The sequence below is a fragment of the Chiloscyllium punctatum genome, chromosome 24 (assembly GCF_047496795.1).
Source record: "Chiloscyllium punctatum isolate Juve2018m chromosome 24, sChiPun1.3, whole genome shotgun sequence".
In the NCBI taxonomy this organism is placed as follows: domain Eukaryota; kingdom Metazoa; phylum Chordata; class Chondrichthyes; order Orectolobiformes; family Hemiscylliidae; genus Chiloscyllium; species Chiloscyllium punctatum.
Genome location: NC_092762.1, coordinates 57,309,870 through 57,336,848, shown reverse-complemented (window position 1 = coordinate 57,336,848; position 26,979 = coordinate 57,309,870). Strand labels below are relative to the sequence as shown.

At 41.4% G+C, this 26,979-nt stretch overlaps 1 protein-coding gene across 6 annotated transcripts in view; it reads right to left on the bottom strand.

Annotated features, from left to right (window-relative positions):
- matk (megakaryocyte-associated tyrosine kinase) overlaps nucleotides 1-26,979 on the bottom strand; it is a 71,660-nt gene that overhangs the window by 36,076 nt on the left and 8,605 nt on the right. For 2 of the 6 annotated variants that reach the window (XM_072593885.1, XM_072593891.1), the window contains exons 1-7: nucleotides 26,213-26,314; nucleotides 22,172-22,224; nucleotides 19,965-20,027; nucleotides 13,087-13,150; nucleotides 8,047-8,160; nucleotides 6,792-6,907; nucleotides 5,258-5,477 (exon numbers count right to left, since the gene is read on the bottom strand). In XM_072593885.1, coding sequence (XP_072449986.1) covers nucleotides 5,258-5,477; nucleotides 6,792-6,907; nucleotides 8,047-8,160; nucleotides 13,087-13,095 — 459 coding nt within the window. In that variant the 5' untranslated portion in view covers nucleotides 13,096-13,150; nucleotides 19,965-20,027; nucleotides 22,172-22,224; nucleotides 26,213-26,314. Of the gene's footprint in view, nucleotides 1-5,257; nucleotides 5,478-6,791; nucleotides 6,908-8,046; nucleotides 8,161-13,086; nucleotides 13,151-19,964; nucleotides 20,028-22,171; nucleotides 22,225-26,212; nucleotides 26,315-26,979 lie in introns of those variants that run through there. The other 4 variants (XM_072593886.1, XM_072593889.1, XM_072593890.1 and 1 more) reach the window with 4 other exon arrangements.

Sequence of the window (26,979 nt, the reverse complement as noted above, 5' to 3'; positions counted from 1 at the left end):
TCCCCACGTCCTCAATGCTACCTGTCCCTCTATCTGTCTTTGTAGCATCTGCCAACTTAGCCAGAATGCCCTCAGTTCCTTCATCTAGATCATTAATGTATAAAATGAAAAGTTGTGGTCCCATCATTGAGCCTTGTGGAACACCACTTGTCACTGGCTGCCATTCTGAGAAGGACCCTTTTATCCCCACTCTCTGCTTACTGTCAGACAGCTAAACTTCTCAACCACTTATACCATCAGAGGTATAATAAGTTTGAATTGGTTGATTCTTAACTGCTCTCTGGGCAATAAATGCTGATCTAGCCAGTGATGTCCACCTGTAAATGAATAAAATAAATAAAAATGAATGAATAATTTACCTTATTCAAGCTTTGCAAAACAAAGAAATAGTGGAATGTATGCGAAAGAATACTACCCTTAAATTTGGAAACCCTAGTTTAGACCCAGATCATTATAGTATAAAGAATCCCAGGATTTTGAGTCAATTTACAAAGTAACTTACTGAAGTATCACAATAATAAATTTGGATCAGATTAGTTATTAAATGGTAATACTTATACCAAATTTATTATTCCTCTGCTATGCTCTGGGTACAGATGGTTGAGCTGTGACATAATTAGACCCATATTTTGTTTCTTAATTGACCAAATGTTTTCTTGGTCCAAGCAGTAAAAATGGTGCCAAGGAGGCAAAAAGCAAACTTCAGCAGGAATTTAGCAGAGTGCAAAGCGACAGCTTACTGTGGTCCTTAAAGGTCAAAGACCTCGCAGTCACCAGGGCTTGGCACAGGGAGACCATCAGGAATAAACAACCAGGAACTATGGCTGCAAGGGGCCCACTGTATACTAACATTGGGGGCCAGGGTCTGAGGGCAGGGCTAGGGGTCAGAGCTGGAAGCAGTACCAAGGCCAATAGTTTCTGTTTGAGGCCCACATGTAGCTAGAGTTAAGACAAAATTACTGGGCTCTAAAGGCCACTTTATGACCAGGAACTAGCACTGGGATATTTTTGAGCTGATAGACTGACTTGACCTGGTACAAGGCCATCTTTTATAACTGAACCATTCCAATCAGAGCAATTCTGATTGGGTTCAATTGTTCTCCATACTGCTCATTGTGTCGAGAGTGTGTAAGAAGGAATTCCCCAAGACAGACATCACATGTCATGTTGACTGATGTGAGTGTGTGGGCAAAGTGGCATATCTATATGGAGACCGTGGTTATACATAGGTGTAATGGAAAGACTTGTGCTTTCATACCACTGTTTAGACCTTAGCATGTGTCAAGTCTTCCTTTTCTTAATTCTTTTGCAGCACTTGGGCATTATTGGCTGGATCAACAATTGTTGCCAATGCCTAATTGCCCTTGAGAAAGTGGTGGTGAGCCACCTTCTTGAATCACTTATAGTGCAGGTTGACCCACAGTGCTGTTAGAAAGACAGGTCCAGGTTTTTGACCCAGTGATAGTGAAGAACAGCAACATAATTTCAAAGCAGGATGGCATGCAACTCAGAGGTGAATGCACAGATGGTGGTGCACCCATGCAAGTGCTTCCCTTGTCCTTCTCATTGCTAGAGGTCATGGGTTTGGATGGAACTGTCAAAAGAAGCCTTGATGTGTTGCTGCAGTGCATCTTGTTGATGGCACCCACTGCTAAGTGGTGCAGGGAATAGATGTTTAACGTGGTGTGTAGGGTGCCTACCAGTTTGCTTTGTTTTGGATGGTGCCCAGCTTCTTAAGAGCTGTTGGAGCTGTACTCATCCAGTGGAGAGTATTCCACCACATTCCTGACTTGTGAAGGCATGTGTATGGAACCAGCTGCCAGAGGAGGGGGTGGAAGCTGGTCCAATTTCAATATTTAAAAGATATTATAATATCTGGTTGGGTATATGAATAGTTAGGGTTTAGAGGAAATATGGGCCAATTGCTGGCAAATGGGACTAGATCAGGTTGGGATATCTGGTTGGTGCGGACAAGTTGGACCAAAGGACTCTGTGACTATTAGTCTGAGCTGCTTTTGTTCATATGGTTAGTCCAGTTCAGTTTCTAGTTAATAGTAACTTGCAAAGTGATGGCAGTGGACTATTCCTACCCTCACAAACATCAAACCCTCACACAGCCGCCAACTGACAAAAACAACCACAAGCTGGTTGAAACCATTTGGCTGCACCACACTGACCCATTCCATGATGACCCATACCAGCCATCTCCTGCCTGCCTTCCACCTCAACAATCTGTATGGAACAACCTCCCTGAGCAAGATCTTCCAGTTAGACATCCTCTGGATCAATGAAAAACAAGGGAATCACTAACAAGTACCTTCTGACAGTCTAGTCTGTCGAATGGCAGGTTTTGAATGAAGCATGGCAAAAGTGGTCCTTTCTAAACAGATTTAGGGCTGAATAGGGCCTTATGTAGCCAACCTCCACCATGAGGACCCACAGTACAATATTTTTTATTCACTCATGGGACGTTGGCATCTATGGCTGGATGAGCATTTATTGTCCGTCCCTAATTGCCCAGAGGGTTGTTAACAGTCAACCACATTGCTATGGGTCTGGACTCACAAGTAGGCCAGACCAGTAAGGCTGGTAGATTTCCTTCTCTAAAGGAGATTAGAGAACCAGATGGGCTTTCTAACAATTGACAATGGTTGCATGGTTAACATTAGACCCTTAATTTCAGATTCTTTACTGAATTCAAATTCTCCATTTGCCATGGTGGGATTTGAATCCACATCCCCAGAATGTTAGCTGAATTAATAATCTAGCAATAATACAATTAGGCCATTGCCTTCCCCTTGATACAAACCCCCGAAACATTTGTGAAGAGTCACAAGCAGTGTTACGTATTGTCCCAACCACAGAATTTGTGGCGGAAAAATCAGCTTAAACTCAACAAGTGAGGAGGCCATATGTGTACTCATGGATCCGCATTTGCTAAATAAACAGACAAAACTGATGGATAGTAATTGGCTGGAATAGATTCATCCTGTTTTTTGTGGAAAGGAAATACCTAGCAACTGTCCATATTGTTGGGTAGGTCCTAGTGTTGTAGCTGTACTGGAACAACTTGGCTTGAGGCTCCGTTTGCTCTAAACCACAAGTCTTAAGTACTACAGGCAGTTCCCAGATTCTGAATGAATTCCATTCCTGAATCTGCTTGAAAATTGATTTGTACCCATGTCAGAACGTGATACAGAAAAAGATAAAACAGCCATTTGTAAGAACAAGAAAAGTTTTTATGTTGGATATTTAAAATTACACTCCTGTTCATAAGAACAAGTTCATAAGAACAAGTATTTGTAAGTTGGATGTTTGTAAATTGGGGACCCCTGTCTTGCTGGAGTGTCATTAGGATCCATAGCCTTTGCAGTATCCAATGCTCCCAGCCATTTATTGATATTGCAGAGTCACAGAGATGGAAAGCACAGAAACAGACTCTCCGTCAAGTCATCCATGCCGACCAGATATCCTAACCTAACCCAGTCCCATTAGCCAGTACTTAGCCCATATACTTCCAAACCATTCCTATTCATATACCCATGCAGATATCTTTTAAATGATGTAATTGTACCAGCCTCCACCACTTCCTCTGGCAGCTCATTCCATACATGCACCAGCCTCGGCATGAAAAAGTTGCAACTTAGGTCCCTTTTATATCTTTCCCCTCTCACCCTTAACCTATGCCCTCTAGTTCTGGACCTTCCTACCCCAGGGAAAAGACCTTGCCTATTTAACTTATCCATGTCCCTCATGGTTTTATAAACCTCTCTAAGGTCACCCCTCAGCCTCCGACGCTCCAGGGAAAACCTTTGTGCAAACCCTTCATCATGCCCATTTTGGGCGGCACGGTGGCACAGTGGTTAGCACTGCTGCCTCACAGCGCCAGAGACCCGGGTTCAATTCCCGCCTCAGGCGACTGTCTGTGTGGAGTTTGCACATTCTCCCCGTGTCTGCGTGGGTTTCCTCCGGGTGCTCCGGTTTTCTCCCACAGTCCAAAGATGTGCAGGTCAGGTAAATTGGCCATGCTAAATTGCCCGTAGTGTTAGGTAAGGGGTAAATGTAGGGGTATGGGTGGGTTGCGCTTCGGCGGGGCGGTGTGGACTTGTTGGGCCGAAGGGCCTGTTTCCACACTGTAAGTAATCTAATCTAATCTAATCTAAAACAGCCCAAGCTTATTCAGCCTCTCTCTACAGCTCAAATCCTCAACCCTGGCAACATCCTTATAAATCTTCTCTGAACCCTTTCAAGTTTCACAACATCCTTCCGATAGGAGGGAGACCAGAATTGCACACAATATTCCAAAAGAACAAATCAAATTGGCTGAAGACCAAGATGAATCATCCACATTGCACTTGTGGCTGAAGATTGTTGCAAGTGCTCCAACCTTGTCTTATACGCTGATGTGCTGGGCTCCTCCATCATTCAGAAAGGGGGATATTTGTGGAGTGTCCCCTCTGGATAGTTGCTTAATTGACAAATACCATTCAAGACTGATTATGGCAAGGGTGCAAACCGAACTCTGACAGTTTGGTTGTGCGAATCAAGAAAGATCACAGCACTTCTCCATTTGAATCAGCTTCAAATTTCAGGGAAAGGAATAAAGGGTTAATTGGTTCTGATACTCAAACTGCACAAGGGATGAGAAGGAAATCAGAGTGTTCCTCAATGACACTGGAGTTCTCCTTGTCCATCACAGCAACTTCAGCAGACATTTCCAAGGAAATAGAACATTCCAAGGAAATTCACTCCTTAAATATTTCCAGTTTCAGAGTTTTGTAAGCTAAAATTTGCTGATATTTGTTGAAAGAACATCGTCAGGCGTTTCCCTGGGATTCCAGTGATTTGGAAGCCTGGCACTGACATCAGTTGATTACACAAGTCCAAGGTTTGATGTCCAATGTTAACCAGCTAGTCACAACTGGGTTGGAATAAGGGTTATTACATCTCACTCCATTGTCTGGGATCCTATTCCTGATTGTCAAATATAGCTCCCAGTTGGAAAATTCTCACTTGTGATGACTGGATCAGCCTTGACTGTAATAATTTCCCTTATTGGTCAGCCTGCCAAGATTCTCTACTCAGACTAATGTATGAAGCAAGTCTATTTAGAAAATGTCCTGGAGTGTAATTGCGGAATTGTTTCCCTCACAAGGCAGTATGATTTTTTTACACTTTGATCTCAGTTAGCCTGCCTTTTATAACCAGACATCATACAATACAGAAGGTTGGGACAAACAGAAATTGGGTTACTCACCTCAATAAGTTCAATAAGGTTGAAAAAATAGTTTTCTTCATCGATAGTTAGTTTGTTGTCTTTGTAAATGACACGGTAGTGACTGACTTCCTCTTTTGTGCTGACACACAGCACATAGTCACCAGGATGTCGAATGGATTCTCGTACCAAGAACAGGCCATCCTCAGTAGGCTGGAGCACCCTCACTGCATCTTCCCCACTGATCTTCCCATGGAACCATCTCATGAAGAGTAAAGAAAGAACAAATATGAGCAAGTTACTCAAGGCATTTCCGTGACATTTTCTCCCCTCAGGCAACAGATTTAGCTCCCTCTGCCCACCTAAACCCAGCGAATAATGTTTCAAAACCCCGATCTTCCCAACCTCGTGCCCACACATTAATTCTTTTTGGCTATACTTTGCTCACTTCTCCTGAAGCCATAGACTCAGGTGTTCCATCGCATTGATGGCTTTGAACACCTCACTCAAATATTCACATTTAAGCCCAAACTATGACAAGCTATTCAACCATGGGGGACTTTGATAGATGAAGGCATCAAGGTCAAAGTCGACTTTGTGATAATGCAAAATAACAAATAATAAACTGTCACTTTCAATTCTTAATTCCATTGATTTATTTCTGTTATCTCAAAGTCAAGACCTACCCCACTGCCAATTTACCAGGAATTGATGTACTTTCTATCTAGCCATCGAACACTGATGCTGATTGTACTGTCTAAAGCCATTGGGACTTAATTTTACAAAGTGAGAGTGGATGGATTTTGAATTAAAATTTTGCCCATGGACACACCTGAGATCAGTGATCTTAAACTGAGGACCAAGCCTGAGGACCATTCTGGCTTTGCAGGCCTCTGAACCTCTTTGATGTCAACTGTGATTGCTTCGTCTTATTTCAAGATACGATTATATGGTCACTGCTCTCAATGTTGTTCTGGTTGAATAAACAACTTAATTCCAGCAGAAGGATGTGTGCAGGTGTGAAACTCCAGTAATAAGTCAATGTACACCTCCTAACCCTTCATTATTTCATATCTCTGCCAATGTTCTTTTGGTCTGGGCTTAAATGAGGTATATCCAAATAGTGACAGCACATGCATTCTGATAAACAGGGTAACAGGGTAAACTATTGTCATTTCCAATGTATACCAGTGCATTCTCGGAGATGGTAGAGCTGTCTAATGAGCCAATCTGATTTAATAAAAAGTAAATTGTTATTGATCATTTTTTGAGGTAAGGCCTCATTTACATCGTGTGGGCCTTCTGTCATTGTTATTTATAGAACCCAGTCTAAGCTCAGGTGCAGCAGTCATGTCTCTGAGCCAGGGGTCATGTGTTTAATTCCCAATACAAAATCTGAGCACATAACCTAAACTGCTGCTTCTATCCTGAGGAATAACTGCACTGGTAGAGATTTAATCTTTTGGATGACATGAGAAACTGAGGCACTGTTAACCATTACATGGTACTATTGGAAGAATGACAGGGGAGATTTCTGTTGGCCAAATCCATTTTAACAATTGGAAAAGGTACTTACGGCATCAGACTGAGGTTTGGGTCAACTCGAATGGCCTCACGCTCACGTAGATTATTTCTAGATATCAGACCTTCTTCGTCTGTCTTATTAATTTTTGCTCTATACCATCCCTTGTTCTGTTTACAATAGAAAAAAAAGAGATATATTATCAATAAATGTAAATAATATTATCTATCCTTCCTTCCTTTCCCTCATATTGCATTTCTTTCTCACTCATCCTCCAAGTTCCTTGTCAATTTTTCACTCATTCCTTCAGAGTTCCATATTCTTGAATCCCACTGAGTTTTCTCCTCCCTGCAAACCCCTACGTTTGGAAATGGACTCATCATAGCAAGCAGGCTGGGTGCATTGGAGAGTTGATTAGAATGTGTGTATGGGGAGAGTTATCAGGATGCGTGAATAAGAGTGTTTTTCCAATCCACTGGAACCTTACCCTCATCCAGGGAATTTTTGGAATATTACATGCAGGGTGCATGCATGGGAAGAGTTTATCAGAATACATGCAGTTATTGAGATAAATGCATGGGATGAGGGTTGATCAGGATATTTGAAATATGAACTGTGTAAAGGAGTTGTAGGGGAAACAGAGAATTCATTGATGAATGAGCAGTATTGCTTAGTGGTTGGAAATTTAAGAATGATTTCTTCAAAAGGACAATCGTGAAAGTGATACAGGTCATTCTGCTACAACGCACGTTTTGTTAATACAAATTCGTTATAATGTGATTGACAAATTGAGGCTACTGTTTCTAAAGCGCAAATTTTTATATTGTGTGTAGGCTGTAACATGCTTACATCGCCAACACTTTAAATGCTATTTTTCTATAACATGGAGTCGCACAAGAAAGCAGCCATCATATTAAAGAACAAAGAATAAAGAAAATTTACAGCCCAGGAACAGGCCTTTCGGCCCTCCAAGCCTGAGCTGATCCAAATCTACTGTCTAAACCTATCACCCAATTCCTAAGCATCTGTATCCCTCTGTTCCCCACCTACTCATGCATCTGTCCAGATGCATCTTAAATGAATCTACTGTGCCTGCCTCTACCACTTCTGCTGGCAACGCGTTCCAGACGTCCACCACCCTCTGTGTAAAGTACAGGTTGTTATAGAGGAACAACCTGTACATCCATTCATATAATGTCCCAGATAGCAAGGTGGCATGCCACACACTTCACATCCCAAAAAACATCCTCCCAAATCGGAAACAAGATATAAGAAGGTAATACAAAAACTCCTGATATTACATACTCACATTGACAACCTTAATAATTGTCAGGATATCTCCCTTGTGAAAAGATAGCTCATCTTTCTTTGTGGTTTTGTGGTCACACTTAGCTATACATTGTGTTCCAGGTTCCCAACCTTTCTGCAGAAAGGAAATAATAATGCAATTTTAACAAGAGAATTGCAAAATTCAATTAAAGGGAAAACAATGAATCTTTCATTCTGCAATGCTTGGGGAGCAAATAGCCTCTTACTGGATCACTGATCAGAGCAGCACTTCCACGGGAAGATTCACTATCATGTGCAGTCCAATCAGTCTTTGGGAATTTAGTAGTTGGCTGAGCCCAGCCAGACAGTGGTTACTCTGTTAGGGTTTCAACTATTCACACTACTTATTAATGACTAGGAAAATGATACAGTATGTTATATATCCAAATTTACAGATAATACAAAGTTAGATGGCATTGTAGACAGGATTGACAATACATAAAATTACAAAGGAATATTGATAGACTAAGTGAATGAGCAAAACTGTGGAAGATGGAGTTCAGTGTAAGCAAGTGTGAGACTAATCACTTTAGACTGAGAAAGGATAGATTGGTGTACTTACTGGATGTTAAGAAGTTAAATACAGAGGAAGTCTAAAGAAACCTGGGGCTCAGGTGCATAGATTTTAAAATGTATGATCAGGTATAGAAAGTAATCAAGAAAGCTAATTGAATGCTTGCTTTTATATGTAGAAGTCTGGAGTTTAAGGATGTAGACATTATGCTGCACTTTTATAAAACCCTGGTTAGACCCCACTTAGACTACTGACAGCAGATCTGGGCACCACGTCTTGGGAAGGATATATTGGCCTTGGAAGGAGTACAATGTACCATTTACAAGAATGACACCTGGATTTCAGGGATTAAGTTATGAGGAAAGATTATACAAATCAGGTCTGTTTTCTCTAGAATTTAGAAAGTTAAATTCTTCAAGATATTAACTTGATAAATATAAACAATTTCCACAGGTTGGGGATTCCAGAACTTAGAAGTTTGGTCTGAGAATTAAGCCCAGACCATTCAGGAGGGATGTTAGGGAGGACTTCTTCACACAAAGGGCAGTAGGTGTTTGGAGCTCTCTTCCACAAACAGCAGTGGATGGTGGATCAGTTAATTTTAAATGTGAGATAGATAATTTTTTGTTAAGCAAAGGTATTAACAGATATGGGCCAAAGGTAGGTATATAGGGTTAGGCTGTAGATCAATATGATCTCCATGAATACAGGAAATGGCTGGAGAGGCTGAACAGCCTACTCCTGTTTCTAAGTTCCTATCTTGCTAGAATAGCAGTTTTGCCTTGACCTCTATGGTTAAGAAAGGAATAAAATAAGTCAGCCAGGGTTCCTGCTTATGATTGCTATCCAATGACTGAACATTGCTATCTTATTGCAAAACGCATGCACATCTTGCATAACACACTCTGTAGCTGAGTAACCTGCAGATACTTGAGGCAAACAGCTGAATTGCCAGAGTTTTCTCTGACACTGTTTTCCAAAGAAGGAGTCAGCAGCTTCATGAGGTTGGGTGTGGGCAGTGAGGAATGGGAACTAGTCTAAACATCACCCCATCCAGTAGTCACACCTAGTTTTCCAATTTCATTTCATGTTTCAAATAAAACTGGGGTATAAAAAACTGCTAAAAGAGTAAAATGACATTTTCCCAATTTAGGAAAAAATGCAGCCAATTTACTAATGTTCTTTAAATTAGGAAATCATTACCCTAACCTCCACATGACCTCAGTCCCACAAACAACATATTGAGCAGTCACTACTCTGTGAAGTGGTTGAGAAAACCACATTGCATCAACCAGTTTCATGCAGGAGTTAAAGAAGAACCACCACTCCCTTCTCACATTGACTAAAGTGGACAATAACTACCAATCATTCCAATAATAAATGTAAACAAAAGAAACAAAACACAATAACCTATCACTACAGAAAAAGCACTGGAGAAATGAATGGGGCTAAAGACTGATAGGCTCCCTTGACCTGACGGGATGCATCCTAGGATAGTAAGGAAGTAGCTGCAGAGATAGAGGGTGCATTGGTAGTACTTTCCAATATATTAATAACTTGGATGAGAAAAATTAATGAATTATAGCCAATTTTGTGGTCAACACAAAGGTAGGAACACAAAAATAGGTAGGAAGACAAGTAATGAGGATGACACAAGGAGCCAACAGAAAGATATAGACAAGTTAAGCTAGTGAACAAAAACTTGACCTGTAGACTATAATGTGGCAAAATGCAAGGTTATGCATCATGGCCAGAAGAACAGAGGAGATGAATATTATTTAAATGGAGAAAGTCTGCAGAAAGCTGCAGCACAAATGGATTCGGGTATCTTTGTGCATAAATTACAATAAGCTAGCATACAAGTACATTGGGTATTAGGGAAGCAAATGGAATGTTGGCCCTTATTTCAAAGGGAATGGAGTATTAAAATAGGGAAGTCTTGCTAAAACTTCATAAGGCATTTGTCAGACAAAACCTGGGATACTGTAAACAGAAAGGAAAGATATCCTGGCAATGGAGACAGTCCAGGGGAGATTCACTAGGTTGATTCTGAGTTTGGAGGGATCTTCTTATGAGGAAAGGTCAATTAGGTTGGGTTTATACATATTGGAGTTTAGAAGCTTGAGAGATGACTTTATTGAAACATGTAAGATTCTTAAGGGATTGAGAAGTTGTTTCCCCATGTGAGAGATTCTAAGAGTGGAGTGTATAATCTCAGAATTAGGGATGGCCCAGTTAGGACAAGGTTGAGGAGAAATTTCTTTAACAGAAAGCTGTCAAGGCAGAGTTACTAAGCATATTCAAGGACAAAATGGACAGATATTTCAGTAAGGGAATCAAGGGCTATGGGGAAAAGGCAGGAAAGTAGAGTTGAAGATTATTAGATGAACTATGACCTCGATGAATGGCAGAGAAGACTCAGTGGGCTGAATGGCCTACTTCTGCTACTACATTTTAAAGTCTAATGCCCATATCCTCAAAGTAGCTCAAACAAATTTTATCTTCATATCAATACGATGCCAAATATACAAACCATCCTCTTTGACTATCCCTTGAGACAATCATGTTCTTCAACATCTCCAAAATATGTCCAAACATGCCATCCTGAACTATTTCAGTTTGGTTTTAATCATTGCTACCTAAGCCCAACAAGAGCCAATGTAGTGCTTTCAATCTTGTTTTGCCATCTCGTGATGAAAATGTAGAAGTCAAAAAGTAGACACCCTCATGGTGTATCAGGAGATTTGGTTGGTACCGTATTCTGCTTAAATGCTTCCAATTGTAAACACTACTCCCATTCACTTCAAGGAGTGCAAAGAGATTTGGTCTTGTAGGTTAGCAAACTGAGTCTACTCATGCACTTATTGTTTCACAGGTGACCTCCCATCCTCTCCTTCCTTGGGTACAGTTTAGATGGTGCCTGAAGACCTCAAGTAACTTGTCCAAAATCATGAGGTTAAAACCTGGATTTGGGCAATGAATCTCAGTTGAGAATTTAGATTAGATTAGATTACATTACATTACAGCGTGGAAACAGGCCCTTCGGCCCAACAAGTCCACACCGACCCGCCAAAGTGCAACCCACCCATACCCCTACATTTACCCCTTACCTAACACTACGGGCAATTTAGCATGGCCTATTCACCTGACCTGCACATCTTTGGACTGTGGGAGGAAACCAGAGCACCCGGAGGAAACCCAAGCAGACACGGGGAGAACGTGCAAACTCCACACAGTCAGTTGCCTGAGGCGGGAATTGAACCCGGGTCTCTGGCGCTGTGAGGCAGCAGTGCTAACCACCGTGCCACCCAAAATGGGCATGATGAAGGGTTTGCACAAAGGTGTTGGTGCGATGATGTTGGCTGCTAAGAAGCATGATCTCAGTTAAATCATCATCTAATTTTCAGACCAGCAGGATAGTAGATGTTAGCTATTTCCTACTCTCACTAGCCCTCAAACCTCCACTGCTATCCAAGATCAATCAGTGTAGAAAGGGCAATGAATATAGTCCCAAGCAAGTGGGAGAGAACTTACTGAAATCAAATCATAAAATACTGGATATGTGCAGCAGGTCTATAGAAGGAGAAACAACATTAATTTTTCAAGCTGCTGACTCTCAGACAGAACTGGGAGTGCTCAGGGATAAAACAGTCTTTAAGGCAGGCAGGGAAAGGGGAGCTGGAAAGGACGAATGAGCAGAAGGTAGGGGAAACTGGGTGACAAAGGGGATGATAGTGAAAACAAAAAGAGATAGCACTAAGGAAACCAAGATACTGTACATAAGAGATATAAATAAGAAAACAGAATAAACACCAACAGCTATCGTCCAAAAAGAAGGAAAACAATGGGGACTAGAGGTTACCATCTGAATTTGCTGAACATATTGTTGAAATGGAAGGCTATGGTTTATTTGAGCTTCAGTGCAGGAGACTAAGAAGGGAGAGTCATCAGGGTGACAACAAGGTAGATAAACAGAATGACAGATGGCCAGAAGAACTGTCACTCGAACAGATGAGACAAAGGTGTTATGCAAAACTGTTACTCCATGCATGTACCTTGCAAAGAGATAGCGTCACAATTTGTTCTGCTAAATTGGATAAAGTACAAATAAATCACTGTTTAAATGTATTTAATTACCAGGGATCCCATTCTCAAATCCAAGCTTTCGCCGTGTGACAGGAGACTCAGAGGAACAATAAACTCTGGACACAAAACACCTTCAGCCTTTGCCATTGTTATTGTGTACATCAGTAAATCAGACAGAATCTGAGGGTGAACACCTCACACTGCTAATCAATTTACGCAAAATAGTGGAATACAATAAGTATTTCCACAAAAATGCACTGACATGATGCCAATGAAGCATCGCACACTCATGTGAGGGGAAGTCATCTTACAGCACCACCCAGTCCTGTTCTTCCCCAAACTCCCCAGTCACACACAACCCGGTTTTCAGAACGCTTTGCATTGACCCAGCATAATGCAAAACTCTTAAATGTAACTCACCAATGCCATCTCAAGACACTTGTCTCCTCATTGACCAGCTGAAAAGTCCTGAAAATGATTATTCCTGGTAGAACAAATGAGAATACAATTAGAATGAGGCAGTGGAGGAGCCCTAACTATGTGTCAATCTTAATAATAATCAGAGTAATGCCTTGTTACAGGAATTTCACAAACTGCCGTTATGAAATAGATGAAAGACCAGCAGGATCATATGGTATTGAACATCCACTCATTAAAAAGTACTGCAGATACTGGAGCCCTGAAATAGAAGTAGAAAGTTCTGGAGAAACAGCCTATTGTATTCAAAATGTTAACTTCATTCCTTTCTTCACAGCTGCTGCCAAAACAGTCAAGATTCTTGTTTTCATGATTCGGAGATGCCGGTGTTGGACTGGGGTGTACAAAGTTAAAAATCACACAACACCAGGTCCAACAGGTTTATTTGGAAGCAAACTAGCTTTCAGAGCGACGCTCTTTCATCAGGTGATTGTGGAGGGCTCGATTGTAACACAGAACTTATAGCAAAAATTTGCAGTGTGATGTAACTGAAATTATACATTGAAAAATTGATTGTCTGTTAAGCCTTTCATCTGTTAGAATACAGTGATAGTTTCACTTCTTTCATGTGTAAATCACAAAACCCTTATTTTTAAAGTTGCACTTTCAGGTTAGCTGTTAACAATGGTGATAGCTAGACAATATGTTGAAGGTGTTAGCCCCCTGTGTTCTCTGTCTATGACCTGATGTTTAGATTGATTCTAATCTAAAAAGTGAGAGAACCGAGTTTTACATAAATTCGTGCAGTTTTTGAGCTCAGAGTTCTACATGAATGTATGCAGTTTTTGAGCAAAGTGCAATGTAACTCTGCAAGTACAAATTCACCACACAAAATATATGTGTGCATGTGGGTCTTTGTCTGTGTCTGTGTGTGTGTGTCTGTCTGTCTGGGATGAGGGTTGTGAGTGTGAGAACGTGTGTGTGTGTGTGTGTAGTGAGTGCACAGTGTCTTAAGTCTGTGAGAGGGTGCATGTGTGGGAGTGTGTGTGTCTTTTAGAGTGTGTGTGGGTGTCTGTGTGCGCATCTGTGTGTACCTGTGTCCGTGTGTGTGTAGGAATATCCGTGTGTGTGTGTGTGTGTATAGTGCAATGGTGGTCACCTGTAATGTGACATGAACCCAAGGTCCCGGTTGAGGCCCTCCCTATGGGTACCGAACTTAGCTATCAGCCTCTGCTCGGCCACTTTCCTCTGCTGCCTGTCCCGAAGTCCACCTTGGAGGATGGTCACTCGAAGGTCTGAGGCTGAATGTCCTGGACCACTGAAGTGTTCCCCAACTGAGAGGGAACCCTCCTGTCTGTTCCCCAGTGGTCCAGGACATTCAGCCTCGGACCTTCGGGTGACCATCCTCCAAGGTGGACTTCGGGACAGGCAGCAGATGAAAGTGGCCGAGCAGAGGCTGATAGCTAAGTTCAGTACCCATAGGGAGGGCCTCAACCGGGACCTTGGGTTCATGTCACATTACAGGTGATCACCATTGCACCACACACACACACACACACACACTCCTATACACACACACACACACTCCTATACACACACACACACACACACACACTCCTATACACACACACACACACACACACACAGATATTCCTATACACACGCACACACACACGCACAGATATTCCTACACACAGGTATTCCTACACACACACACTCACATACACATGGACACAGGTACACACAGACGCGCACACAGACACCCACACACACCCTTATAGACGCATCCCCTCACAGACTTAAGACATTCTGCACTCACCACATACACACACACACACTCTCATTCTCACTCTCACTCTCACACACACTCTCATACTCTCAACCACAGACAAAGACCCACATGCACACACACACTCTCAAACTCACAACCCCCACCCCAGACAGACACACACACAGTCAGACAAAGACCCACATGCACACATATATTTTGTGTGGCTAACACCTTCAACATATTGTCTAGCTATCGCCATTGTTAACAGCTAACCCGAGAATGCAACTTTTAAAAAAAGGATTTTGTGATTTTCACATGAAAGAAGTGAAATTATCACTGTATTCTAACAGATGAAAGGCTTAACAGACAATCAATTTTTCAATGTATAATTTCAGTTACATCACACTGCAAATTTTTGCTATAAATTCTGTGTTACGATCGAGCCCTCCACAATCACCTGATGAAGGAGCAGTGCTCCGAAAGCTAGTTTGCTTCCAATTAAACCTGTTGGACTATAACCTGGTGTTGTGTGATTTTTAAGATTCTTGTATGCTTTCTGTTTTTATTACATAACCAACAGCTGGTCAGAATTGGAGTACAAGGCTGCTCACATGACAGAACAACTGACGGAAGTAAATATTGAATGGTTTATAGATATCACTTCAGCTACTTATACACAAATGAGAAGATAAATGCCCTATTTGATGTAGTAATTAGTTATTGGGGCAGGGAAGAATCTTAAGGTTGATTCCTACATTTGCTGATTTCACCCAGGACTACAATTAGATCTTCAAGGTTATGCACATAATGAGCTGTTGCCACATCAGTGTCAAGTAGTCTTGAATATCACTTGTTTGATGACTTTAGTGCCGGAGGTATTTTAGTTATGCTTATTTTGGGGTTTTCCAGATAGCCATGGACATCGTTCTTTTCTGTGCTTGGCAGATAAGGAGAAAAATGGCACCTTATTATGACTCAAAACTGTCAGTGAAGAGTGTAATGTGGAATTAGTTTGAAGCATATATGGACTGTATAAGCTGAAAGTGGACAAGCACCACAGGAGAATGGTCAGTTCATACATTAGTCACCTCTGGCCACACCAACCCCAACAGTGCCAGGGAGCAGACACCAAGCCCTTGCAAACAGCCTTGGACAGTAGTACATGCCCTCACCCAAAGATTCCCAATGGGTTTACTAACTTCTGCTCCACCTCAATAGGATGGATCATTACCAGATTTGCCTACATTACCTACAAAATCACACCATATGGTCCATCGGCCCATCAAGCCTAGACTGCCAAAAATATCTACACATCAACCAAAGCCTGCAGTTCTGCTGTGCTGTTAAACAGAATGAAACTAGGAAGAAGATTACCTCAGATTACAACGGGATCTTGATCAGATGGGCCAATGGGCGCAGAAATGGCAGAAGGAGTTTAATTCAGATAAATGTGAGGTGCTGCATTTTGGGAAAGCAAATCTTAGCAGGACTTATATACTTAATGGTAAGGTCCTAGGGAGTGTTGCTGAACAAAGAAACCTTGGAGTGCAGGTTCATAGCTCCTTGAAAGTGGAGTCGCAGATAGATAGGATAGTGAAGAAGGCGTTTGGTATGCTTTCCTTTATTGGTCAGAGTATTGAGTACAGGAGTTGGGAGATCATGTTGCAGCTGTACAGGATATTGGTTAGGCCACTGTTGGAATATTGCTTGCAATTCTGGTCTCCTTCCTATCGGAAGGATGTTGTGAAACTTGAAAGGGTTCAGAAAAGATTTACAAGGATTTTGCCAGGGTTGGAGGATTTGAGCTATAGAAAGAGGTAGAATAGGCTAGGGCTGTTTTCATTGGAACATTTGGAGGCTGAGGGGTGACCTTATAAAGGTTTATAAAATCATGAAGGGCATGGATAGGATAAATAGAGGTGGGGGAGTCCAGGACTAGAGGGCATAGGTTTATGATGAGAGGGGAAAGATATAAAAGAGACCTAAGAGACACTCAGAGGGTGGAATGAGCTGCCAGAGGAAGTGGTGGCAGCTAGTACAATTGCAACATTTAAAAGGCATTTGGATGGGTATATGTATAGGAAGGGTTTGGAGGGATATGGGCCAGTTGCTGGCAGGTGGGACTAGGTTGGGTTGGGATATCTGGTCGGCATGGACGAGTTGGACCAAAAGGTCTGTTTCTGTGCTGTACATCTCTATGACTCTAGAACCACTTTATACAGAGCTAACTCCAACTAACAACCTTGAGATAAACGACATTGTTGATCAATTAAGGAATTTTGGCCAGCAGACCAGGGTAATCTGTACAGCCATACGAGCCACAAGAACAAGCAGATTGATTTATTGACACACCTGAAGAATGGCACTTACAATTAATAATGCATTGGTATATCCAAACAGATGGTGCACTCAGATGCTGCAGTAGGGTTTCACCAACTGTGCCTTTGAGATGAGGGAACCACAGTAAGCATGCTGCTTTTGTTGCAATAAGGTGTAGAGGGATTGAGTGCCTTCTCTCTTTGCATACTCATTGGTTGATTGTGACAAGTGTTTTTTTTTGAAAGGATGTACGTGCCAAGTCAGTGAGTGTTTTGCCATTCAATATGGAACAATTTTTGTGAATAAGATTTACCAGCAGACTGACTTTGTATCAAGGAATAGGAAATGTGGAAAGTCAACAACAAATTTCTTGTGACAAAACCCCACCTGTTGAATGGCAGGCTTTGAACTACCACGAAAAAGGTCGTCCTTGCTAACTGGATAAACCAAGGCCCTGCACCAACAATCTTCACCACTGGGGCCTCAGCACAAGCCCTTTATGTACTTGTGAAGAGGCACAAACAATTCTGTGTGTAACTGAGTGTCCCCTCTACACACTAAGTAGCAGGCTAACCACTTTAAACTCAGCAAATGATGACACTTCCATTTGGCTCCAAAACTTTGTATTTACTAGATCAATAAAACTGAGTATTTCATTGTTGACATACTTTGACCATGAAAGTCAAAATCATACAGGCTTTTTCAAGTTTGATAAAGAAAAAAAATGTTTTATATTGCATTTAGCCTGTTCTAAGTAAAATGGTCAAAATTTCAACATGCGCACAAAATGCACACACGTATGTGCAATTCAGAGTCTACTAAAGTTAAGGGGGAATACGATTCTGGAGAGGTGGTAACTTGGTTTGCTTCAGACTGGTCTTAGTGACTGTTGTTTTCAGGATCAATGTGGTTTAAAGGCGTTGCCAGACGTCTCTGGAGACAACTGTTGTTGAATTGAGCTATTTTTAAAGCCTCTGCCTGCTGCATTTGCACAATCAAAATTCGCAAAGTGTCTGAAGAGAGATTCACACAGGGTTCTTATCCATTCACCATCTCATACTTGCCCCAATATGTGAAGAAATCTGCTTCTTAAGCACACAAAAAAATTAGTTAGTCTATCAAACAATCTTCTCTCTCCACATAACTAATGACCCAAAGATGGTCATGCCTAGCACATTCCAGTCACCTGATTTATGTGATGAGTTTCTGTCTGAACAGATTGCATTCACAGCCAAAGTCCCATTCTCCAATATATCCAATGGTTTGTCTCCAGCCAGCTGAGCACCAAAGTTATTCTTTTGATGCTTTATTAATGGGGTCGATAGTCCCCACTCAAGAAGCAATTGTTCTTAATGCAGTTTTGCAGGGAGGTTGTCTCCATTGTTGGTGTTCAAATATAGAAGATTACAAATGTCCACTGATTATCAACTGTGATCCCGAGTCATTGAAATATGGCATCAGTTTTTAAAAGAAAACGTTATTAGATACTTCCAGTCATAAAATTCAAAAATCATTTTTTAAAGAAATCTTTAACTTCAAAACACAATGGAGAAAGTTGCAAGAACATAGATATGTTTTTACATTAATCTAATATAGCATATATATATATAAAAGAGGGATCAGTAAGCTGGGTGTCTGGTCTTCAATGCAGAGTGATGCCAACAGGTTTAATTCCTGCACCGATCAAAGACCCCCTCTTCAAACTCTCCCCTCACCTGAGGTGTGGTGACCCTCAGGTTAAACCATGAACAGTCATCTCTCTCTAATCAAGGAGTTGTCCTCTAGGAGAGTGATGACATATTATTTTCTATGGAAGAGTAATAATTGAGTTGAATTATATGTTTTCTAATCCTAATATTTACCTCAACAACATTGGAGAGCATGAATTTCTGGTCTGAAGACATGTTCTATAAGGATCTACACATACAGATTACTAAAGAAATAACCTCGCTTGATAACATGAAACTAAAGGATTATTAGGTAAAACATCATAGGAAGGAATTTTGAACAAATACTTTAGACATTAGAGGTAAAGAGGTGGCATTAAGTTGCAAGATCAAAAATGCACTATTCTGTTTAAAACTTTAAGTTAATGCTTTGAAGCAACAATGACCAGTTATTTTACTGAAACGTCTTACTGTCCTGATTTTTTTGAGCTTTTTTTTAAAGGAATAAGACTTACAACCCTCTGCGAGAAGAAATTCCTCCTCATCTTAGTCTTCGATTGGTGCCCCTTTATGGTTATGATTACGCTTCTGATCCTAGAATTTCCCATAAGGGGAAACATCCTCTCAGCATTTACCCTGTCAAGCCCCTTCAAAATCCTATATGTTTTATGAGGAACAGAAGCACTTTCCAACAATATGATGTGCTATTGGTGTTGTTCAAGTTAGCAATGCTGTAAGTGATAGAAAATGAGTTCTTGCTGACAGAGCACTGGGCGTGTCACCTCTGGGCATTTCAAACTGCTGCCATTTAGTTTGTGGAATTGTTATCTTTACGCACATTTCTGCAACCTATTTCACTTTGTCTGGAATGACATTGAAAAAATGGCAGGAACAGACCACTTGGTCTGGGTTCGTGTTCATGCTCCACACACACAACTCCACCTGCGTCACTTATCATCATTCTAACAACATATCACATTTTGTACGACATACACATGAATTAAAAGCATGAGGAGGCCATTCACCACTGGCCTGCTCTACTATCCAATAAGAACATAGCTGTTACCTTGAGTCCACATTCGCACTAACCCCAGAGAACCCCTCCTTAACAAGAATTGCTTTACCTCGGCTTCAAAATATTCAAGGACTCAGCTTCCACCTTCTTTTCAGGATGAGAACGCCAAAGACTCATGGAAGATAAATAAATAAATTTGAAAAATTCATTGCTTAATCTCTGTTTTAAATGGGTTATGCCTAATTTTAAAATATTAACCTAATTCTAATTTCATCCATTACAGGAAACATTCTCCACATAGCCATCCTATCAAGACCCCTCCGGTTCCGATATGCTTCAATCAGATCAGTTCTTACGCTTCTGAACTCCACTGGATAGAAGGGCTATCCAACCTTTCCTCATATGATAACCTGCCCATTCGGGTACTGGTTCAGTACTCTTTCTCTGAACTATCTTTAACGCATTTACATCCTTCCTTAAATAAGGTGACCAGTGCTAAACACAGTGCCTTAAAGATTCACTATTGCCCTGTATTACGAAGTGAAGCATGACTTTCCTTACTTTTTTTTTTACCTAATTCCTCTCATAGAACGTGTATAATAATTACATTTCCACAGACTGCAGGAAACAAAGTAGCCTTATGACATTGCAAGGGAAGTAATTAAGTTTGTTATTCTAATCTTTTGATTAGATCTCTTGCTGAGATATTTGTCTCATCGATAGTCACAGGTGAGGTGCTGGAAGACTGGAGGTTGGCAAACGTGGTGCCACTGTTTAAAAAGGGCGGTAAAGACAAGCCAGGGAATTATAGACCAGTGAGCCTGACCTCAGTGGTGGGCAAGTTGTTGGAGGAATCCTGAGGGACAGGATGTACATGTATTTGGAAAGGCAAGGATTGATGAGGGATAGTCAACAAGGCTTTGTGCATGGGAAATCATGTCTCACAAACGTGATTGAGTTTTTTGAAGAAGTAACAAAGAAGATTGATGAGGGCAGAGCAGTAGATGTGATCTATATGGACTTCAGTAAGGCGTTCAACAAGGTTCCCCATGGGAGACTGATTAGCAAGGTTAGATCGCATGGAATAAAGGGAGAACTAGCCATTTGGATACAGAACTGGCTCAAAGGTAGAAGACAGAAGGTGATGGTAGTGGAGGGTTGTTTTACAGACTGGAGGCCTGCGACCAGTGGAATGCCACAAGGATCGGTGTTCGGTCCTCTACTTTTTGTCATTTACATAAATGATTTGGATGCGAGCATAAGAGGTACAGTTAGTAAGTTTGCAGATGACACCAAAACTGGAGGTGTAGTGGACAGCAAAGAGGGTTACCTCAGATTATAACATGATCTGGACCAGATGGGCCAATGGGCTGAGAAGTGGTAGATGGAGTTTAATTCAGATAAATGCGAGGTGCTGCATTTTGGGAAAGCAAATCTTAGCAGGACTTATACACTTAATGGTAAAGTCCTAGGGAGTGTTGCTGAACAAAGAGACCTTGGAGTGCAGGTTCATAGCTCCTTGAAAGTGGAGTCGCAGGTAGATAGGATAGTGAAGAAGGCGTTTGGTATGCTTTCCTTTATTGGTCAGAGTATTGAGTACAGGGGTTGGGAGGTCATGTTGCGGCTGTACAGGACATTGGTTTGGCCACTGTTGGAATATTGCATGCGATTCTGGTCTCCTTCCTATCAGAAAGATGCTGTGAAACTTGAAAGGGTTCAGAAAAGATTTACAAGGATGTTGCCAGGGTTGGAGGATTTGAGCTGTAGGGAGGGGCTGAACAGGCTGAAGCTGTTTTCCCTGGAGTGTCGGGGGCTGAGAGGTGACCTTATAGAGGTTTACAAAATTACGAGGGGCATGGATAGGATGAATAGACACAGTTTTTTTCCTGGGATCGGGGAGTCCAGAACTAGAGGGCATACGTTTAGGGTGAGAGGGTAAAGATACAAAAGAGAAATAAGGGCCAACTTTTTCACACAGTGTAGTACATATATAGAATGGGCTGCCAGAGGATGTGATGGAGGCTGGTACAATTGCAACATTTAAAAGGCATTTGGATGTGTATATGAATAGGAAGGGTTTGGAGGGATATGGGCCTGGTGCTGACAGATGGGACTAGATTGGGCTGGGATATCTGGTCGGCATGGACGGGTTGGACCGAATGGTCTGTTTCCATGCTGTACATCTCTATGACTCTGAGTTTTGAAGATGTCGACCCATTTAATATATATGTAGCCGTACAACCATGAAGCAGTTGTAGGATTGCAATGAAGTTTCTTGACCATCCTATGCATGTATCCCAAAGCACTGAGACTCACCATTTATGAGACAATGGTTTACTGATTGCTCTCTGGCCTCTTCACCACGAATCCTGTTGGAGAGCATGGAAATTACACACTGTGTCGACATATTTATCCATAACTTCAAGTGAGGAGGTGCAATTGAGTAAATTACTATATAGATAGTTTGACTCATTCCTTTGGCTTGCATGATATTCAACCACAGGTTGGCGTGCGTATTACTGTTTATCCATACCTCCATTTGCCAATTTGCATTCTTTGCATTATATCATCTCACAATCCCCTGAGGTATCTTCACACCTCTAATTTTGACATCTTGAGCATTCCCAAGTTCAAATCTTCCACCGTTGGTGGTCATGCTTTCCATAGCATAGACCCCAAGCTCTGGAATTGGTTGCAAAGAACAAAGAACAAGGTCTGGAGCTATGGCTAAAGATGCTGGAGCTTCCAATTTTCTTTCGATCCCTGGCTCTTACTGTCTGCTACTTGAGCTTTCAAAAGATTTACACGTTGATACTCCACTCTTTTGACAGGGTTATGAAGGCATCTTCCTTGGCCAACAAGTGACAGAGTAGGACTTGAAATTGGAGCTTCTCGCTCAAAGGCAGGGATGTTACCCACTGCACTACAGATCAGAGTCACGTTATACTTAGCAGGAATTTCCCTTGAGAAGATCCTGTGACTGGCTTTGAGGGAACCTTTGTTTCTGGTTTGCTTGGGGAGTTCCAATGATCTTTCACCAAAATTATGACAGGACAATTATCAAAGTAACTCCCTAACAGGCCTAGTCTGCAGTAACGGAAATATTTGAAACTTGAAAGGGTTCAGAAAAGATTTACAAGGATGTTGCCAGGGTTGGAGGCTTTGAGCTAGAGAGAGACGTTGAATAGGCTAGGGCTGTTTTCCCTGGAGTATTGGAGGCTGAGGGGTGACCTTATAGAGGTTTATAAAATCACGAGGGGCATGGATAGGGCAAATAGACAAGGTCTCTTCTCTGGGGTAGGGGAGACCAGAACTAAAGGGCATAGGTTTAGGATGAGAGGGGAAAGATATAAAAGAGATTTAAGGGGCAACATTTTCACGGAGAGGGTGGTACGTGTATGGAATGAGCTGCGAGAGGAAATGGTGGAGGCTGGTACAATTGCAACATTTAAAAGGCATCTGGATGGGTATATGAATAGGAAAGGTTTGGAGTTCAATTCTTTCTGAGGAATAGCCACTATCATTTTGTAAAATGAAGAAGCAATTTTGAGGATAGTATAGTACTTGTAGCAAATCAAAATAGCAAGCAGTGTCAAGCAAGGGATTATAAAACAGGAGAGATGCTTCTAATGGGAGGATCTGCATACCTTCAATCAGGACGATACTGATTTCTACAGAACAGGACTGGATTTCAATTATGTAATCACACAATTAGGAGTCTTTACTGTTCAATCATGCTGCTGGAATTTAGATATTGCAGTAATTTTCCTGGATATGGAATATAAGTAGTAACTCTGTAGTCTGCACTTGCTGGTCCATTACCTCTGTGGTCCAGTACCCCCTATTTCCCGTTTTGTGAAAAACTGTCCAGTTCTCTGGAAGAAGAGGGCTTTTTTTTCATGCAGCCAGGAACATTTCCAGGCATTTAACTTTTGCAAAGGCAGAATAAAGCAGAGCAAGCAGAGATTCCCCCTCCAACCTGTGCAGTTCTCTGCATTTCAGAATCAAAAGCGAATTTTAAAGAGCGCCAAGCCAGTGTTTGCAGTGTCTGAAAGTGAAGAAGTTTCATTTCAGAGCTTGTACTGCACAAGTACAATAACTCCACAATCGAATTGTCTATTGAGGTTCACCATCAGAACCGGGAAATACCTTCAGGACCTATCTTGAACCTGACATGTGACCTTCCATGATCTGTCAAAATTTCTCGTCTGGCAAAGGCCTGGTCCCTAGGCTGCCAAATTAGGGATTTACAACCTGTACTTAGAAATACTCTCAATTACCGATAATAGAATGGATAATCAAGCTGTTAATGGTGGACTGAACAAGTCAGGGTTACGATGCAAATGTCATTTTTTAAGAAGATATTGAGCTGTCGTATACAAAGGTGCCTCAAACCACTAAATTTCTGATTATCATTCCTCCTCCTGTCAGAATTATCAAGAATTTTAACAGTATCATTCCTTTTTTAATTGCTCACTGTGTCTGTATGTTATCGTACTGCAATTTCTGCAGAAAGACACTCAGGATCCCCTGAATACCAGCATTCCCTGGTCCTTCACCACCTAAAAGAACGTTCTATTTTTCTGTTTCTCTGTCAGGGTTGATAACCTCACATTTCTCCACATTATATTCCATCTGCCACATTTTTATGCATCCAATTGACCAAACAATATCCCTTTCAAGTACTTGTTGTATACTCTTCGTAGCTTACTTTCTTTGGAAAATCTGGATTAAAATCAATTCCATAGACTGACACTTCATGACACTTCCAGTGCTGCGCTGAGATAGTTAAAAATCACACAACAGCAGGTTATAATCCAACACTGAATGGACACCGCACAACAATTGCCAGACAGGGATGTTCCCTCACCAGTTGAGGAACACTTCAGCACTCAAGGATATTCAGCCTCAGATCTTCGGGTGACTAGCCTCCTAGGTGGACTTCAGGATACGAACAACGTAGAGTTGCTGAGCAGAGGCTGATAGCCCAGTTCGGTAGGCATGAGGATGGCCTCAACCAGGATCTTGGGTTCATGTCACACTACAGGTGACCCCACTGCCCTTTAGACTCTCACACACACACTTTCACACACAATCACACTCTCACGTTCATGCAGACCCTCTCTTATATACACACTCTCTCTCAGACACACACACTCACACCCTCTCACAGGCAAATACTCCATTACACACACATGGCCATTCAAGCATGCACGCACAAACACATACTGTCTCACTCCCTCACATGCAAGCACACACACACATATAAATCTATGGGTGAATTTGCATTTGCAGATTAGTATTTACAGATACATTCTATTTTGTTCAAAAAGCACACAACCTGTAGGCAATCAGCCTATGTAACATTTTATAAATTCCTACTTTGGACAGAGAACCAGTCTAACTCAAGGTTGGAATACAGACAGACTCTAACCTCACACATTGTCTGAGCTGAGATATCACCTTTCTTAAAATAAAACCTTAAGTTATCTCAGGACTGTGACTCCAAAGTAGTTCTAGGATTTACATTTTAATGAATCGAAACCTGCAACCCATTCTTCGTGATTAAAGACTTAGATTGCTGCTGTTTGTTCAAACCATTGCATCAGTTTATGACACTTTGATCTTTTACTATAAATTCTGTGTTCTATGATCCTCCCACTAGCTACCTGATGAAGGAGCAGCGTTCAGAAAGCTTATACTTCCAAATAAACCTGTTGGATTATAAGCTGGTGATTTCTAACTTTGTCCACCCCAGTCCAACACCAGCACCTCCACATCAGTGCCGAGATAGCTAGAAGTGGATGTCTAGATGAGATGGTAAGCATAGGCTCTGTTCTACTTCTTGGCAAAAGATCTTTATTGCTATCCCCATATCCTGACTAACTAATATTAATTTCCCAACCAATAACACTAAAAATAAACAGATGATTTATTTTTATCATTGTTGTTTGCAGAGCCTTGCTGTGTCCAATTTAGCTGCTGCATTTCTGACATGATATTAGCGAATACATCTCATAAACACACGTCTGCCTTTCTCTCTTTCAGAACAACAAAACACAATAGTGTGTTATTGGAGAATGTCTAGATTTATAGCACATTAAGAGCAAAAGAAGGGGAAAAACGTCCAGGAATAAGTAGATGGTGGTTACAAGCTGATGAAACACAGAATCAGCTTCCTAATTTACTTTTGCAAATTCTTTGCCTTTAGATGATATTTGAGTTTGCAAAAGCAGCTGCAGAAGTTTTCTCGCTCTTGTGGTTTGGAACACATGTTGACTGCTGTTTCTGTGCTTTGCTTTGTACTCTTTATACCTGCTTGTCTGACACAAGATAAAAGTTGAAAACAGTACTTACAAACTCCAACAAGCTGAGGCTTCAGGATCTTACAGCTGTGCAGCAATAATGCCAAATTAATCTGCTATATTTCATACATCTTCTGCTATTAGTCTGTCTCAGCTTGTTTCGGTGACCAAGTCAGGAACTAGTTACAAAGCAGGAAGTACACAGGAGCTGGCTGAATACTGACTCAAAACACCCTCATGTCCTGACACATGCACTTATTCATACATACATACAGTCCAGATGCACACAAGCCCATCCATGTAAAAATCCCAACAGAGGGCTAGGACATAGTGCCATTGTTGCTGGTCTAATAATCCAGGGACCCAAGCAATGTGCTGGTGGATGGTGAAATGCGACTTCAAAAAACTCTGGAATTAAAAATAATGAACATGAAACCATTATCAAATGTCTTTGAAACCCATCTGGTTCACTAATGTCCTTTATGGAAGGAAATCTGCCTTCCTTGTATGCTCTGGCCAACATGGTCCAGACCCACAGCATTGTGGTTGTTTCTTAATGACCAACTATAAAGTAAGGCATCAAGGAACCCTCGCAAAACTACCGAGTCAATGGGAATCAGCAAGAAAACTCCCCACGGGTTGGAATCATGTGTAACACAAAGGAGGATGTTGTTGTTGGAAGTTGCTCATCTCAGATCCAGGACTGCAAGATTTCCTGAGGATAGATATTTTCTAATCAGCCTGTTCAGAGAGATGTGAATAGACATATCTGGAGCAAATAGGTCTTGAACTTACACACAACCATCTTCAGCTGCTTCA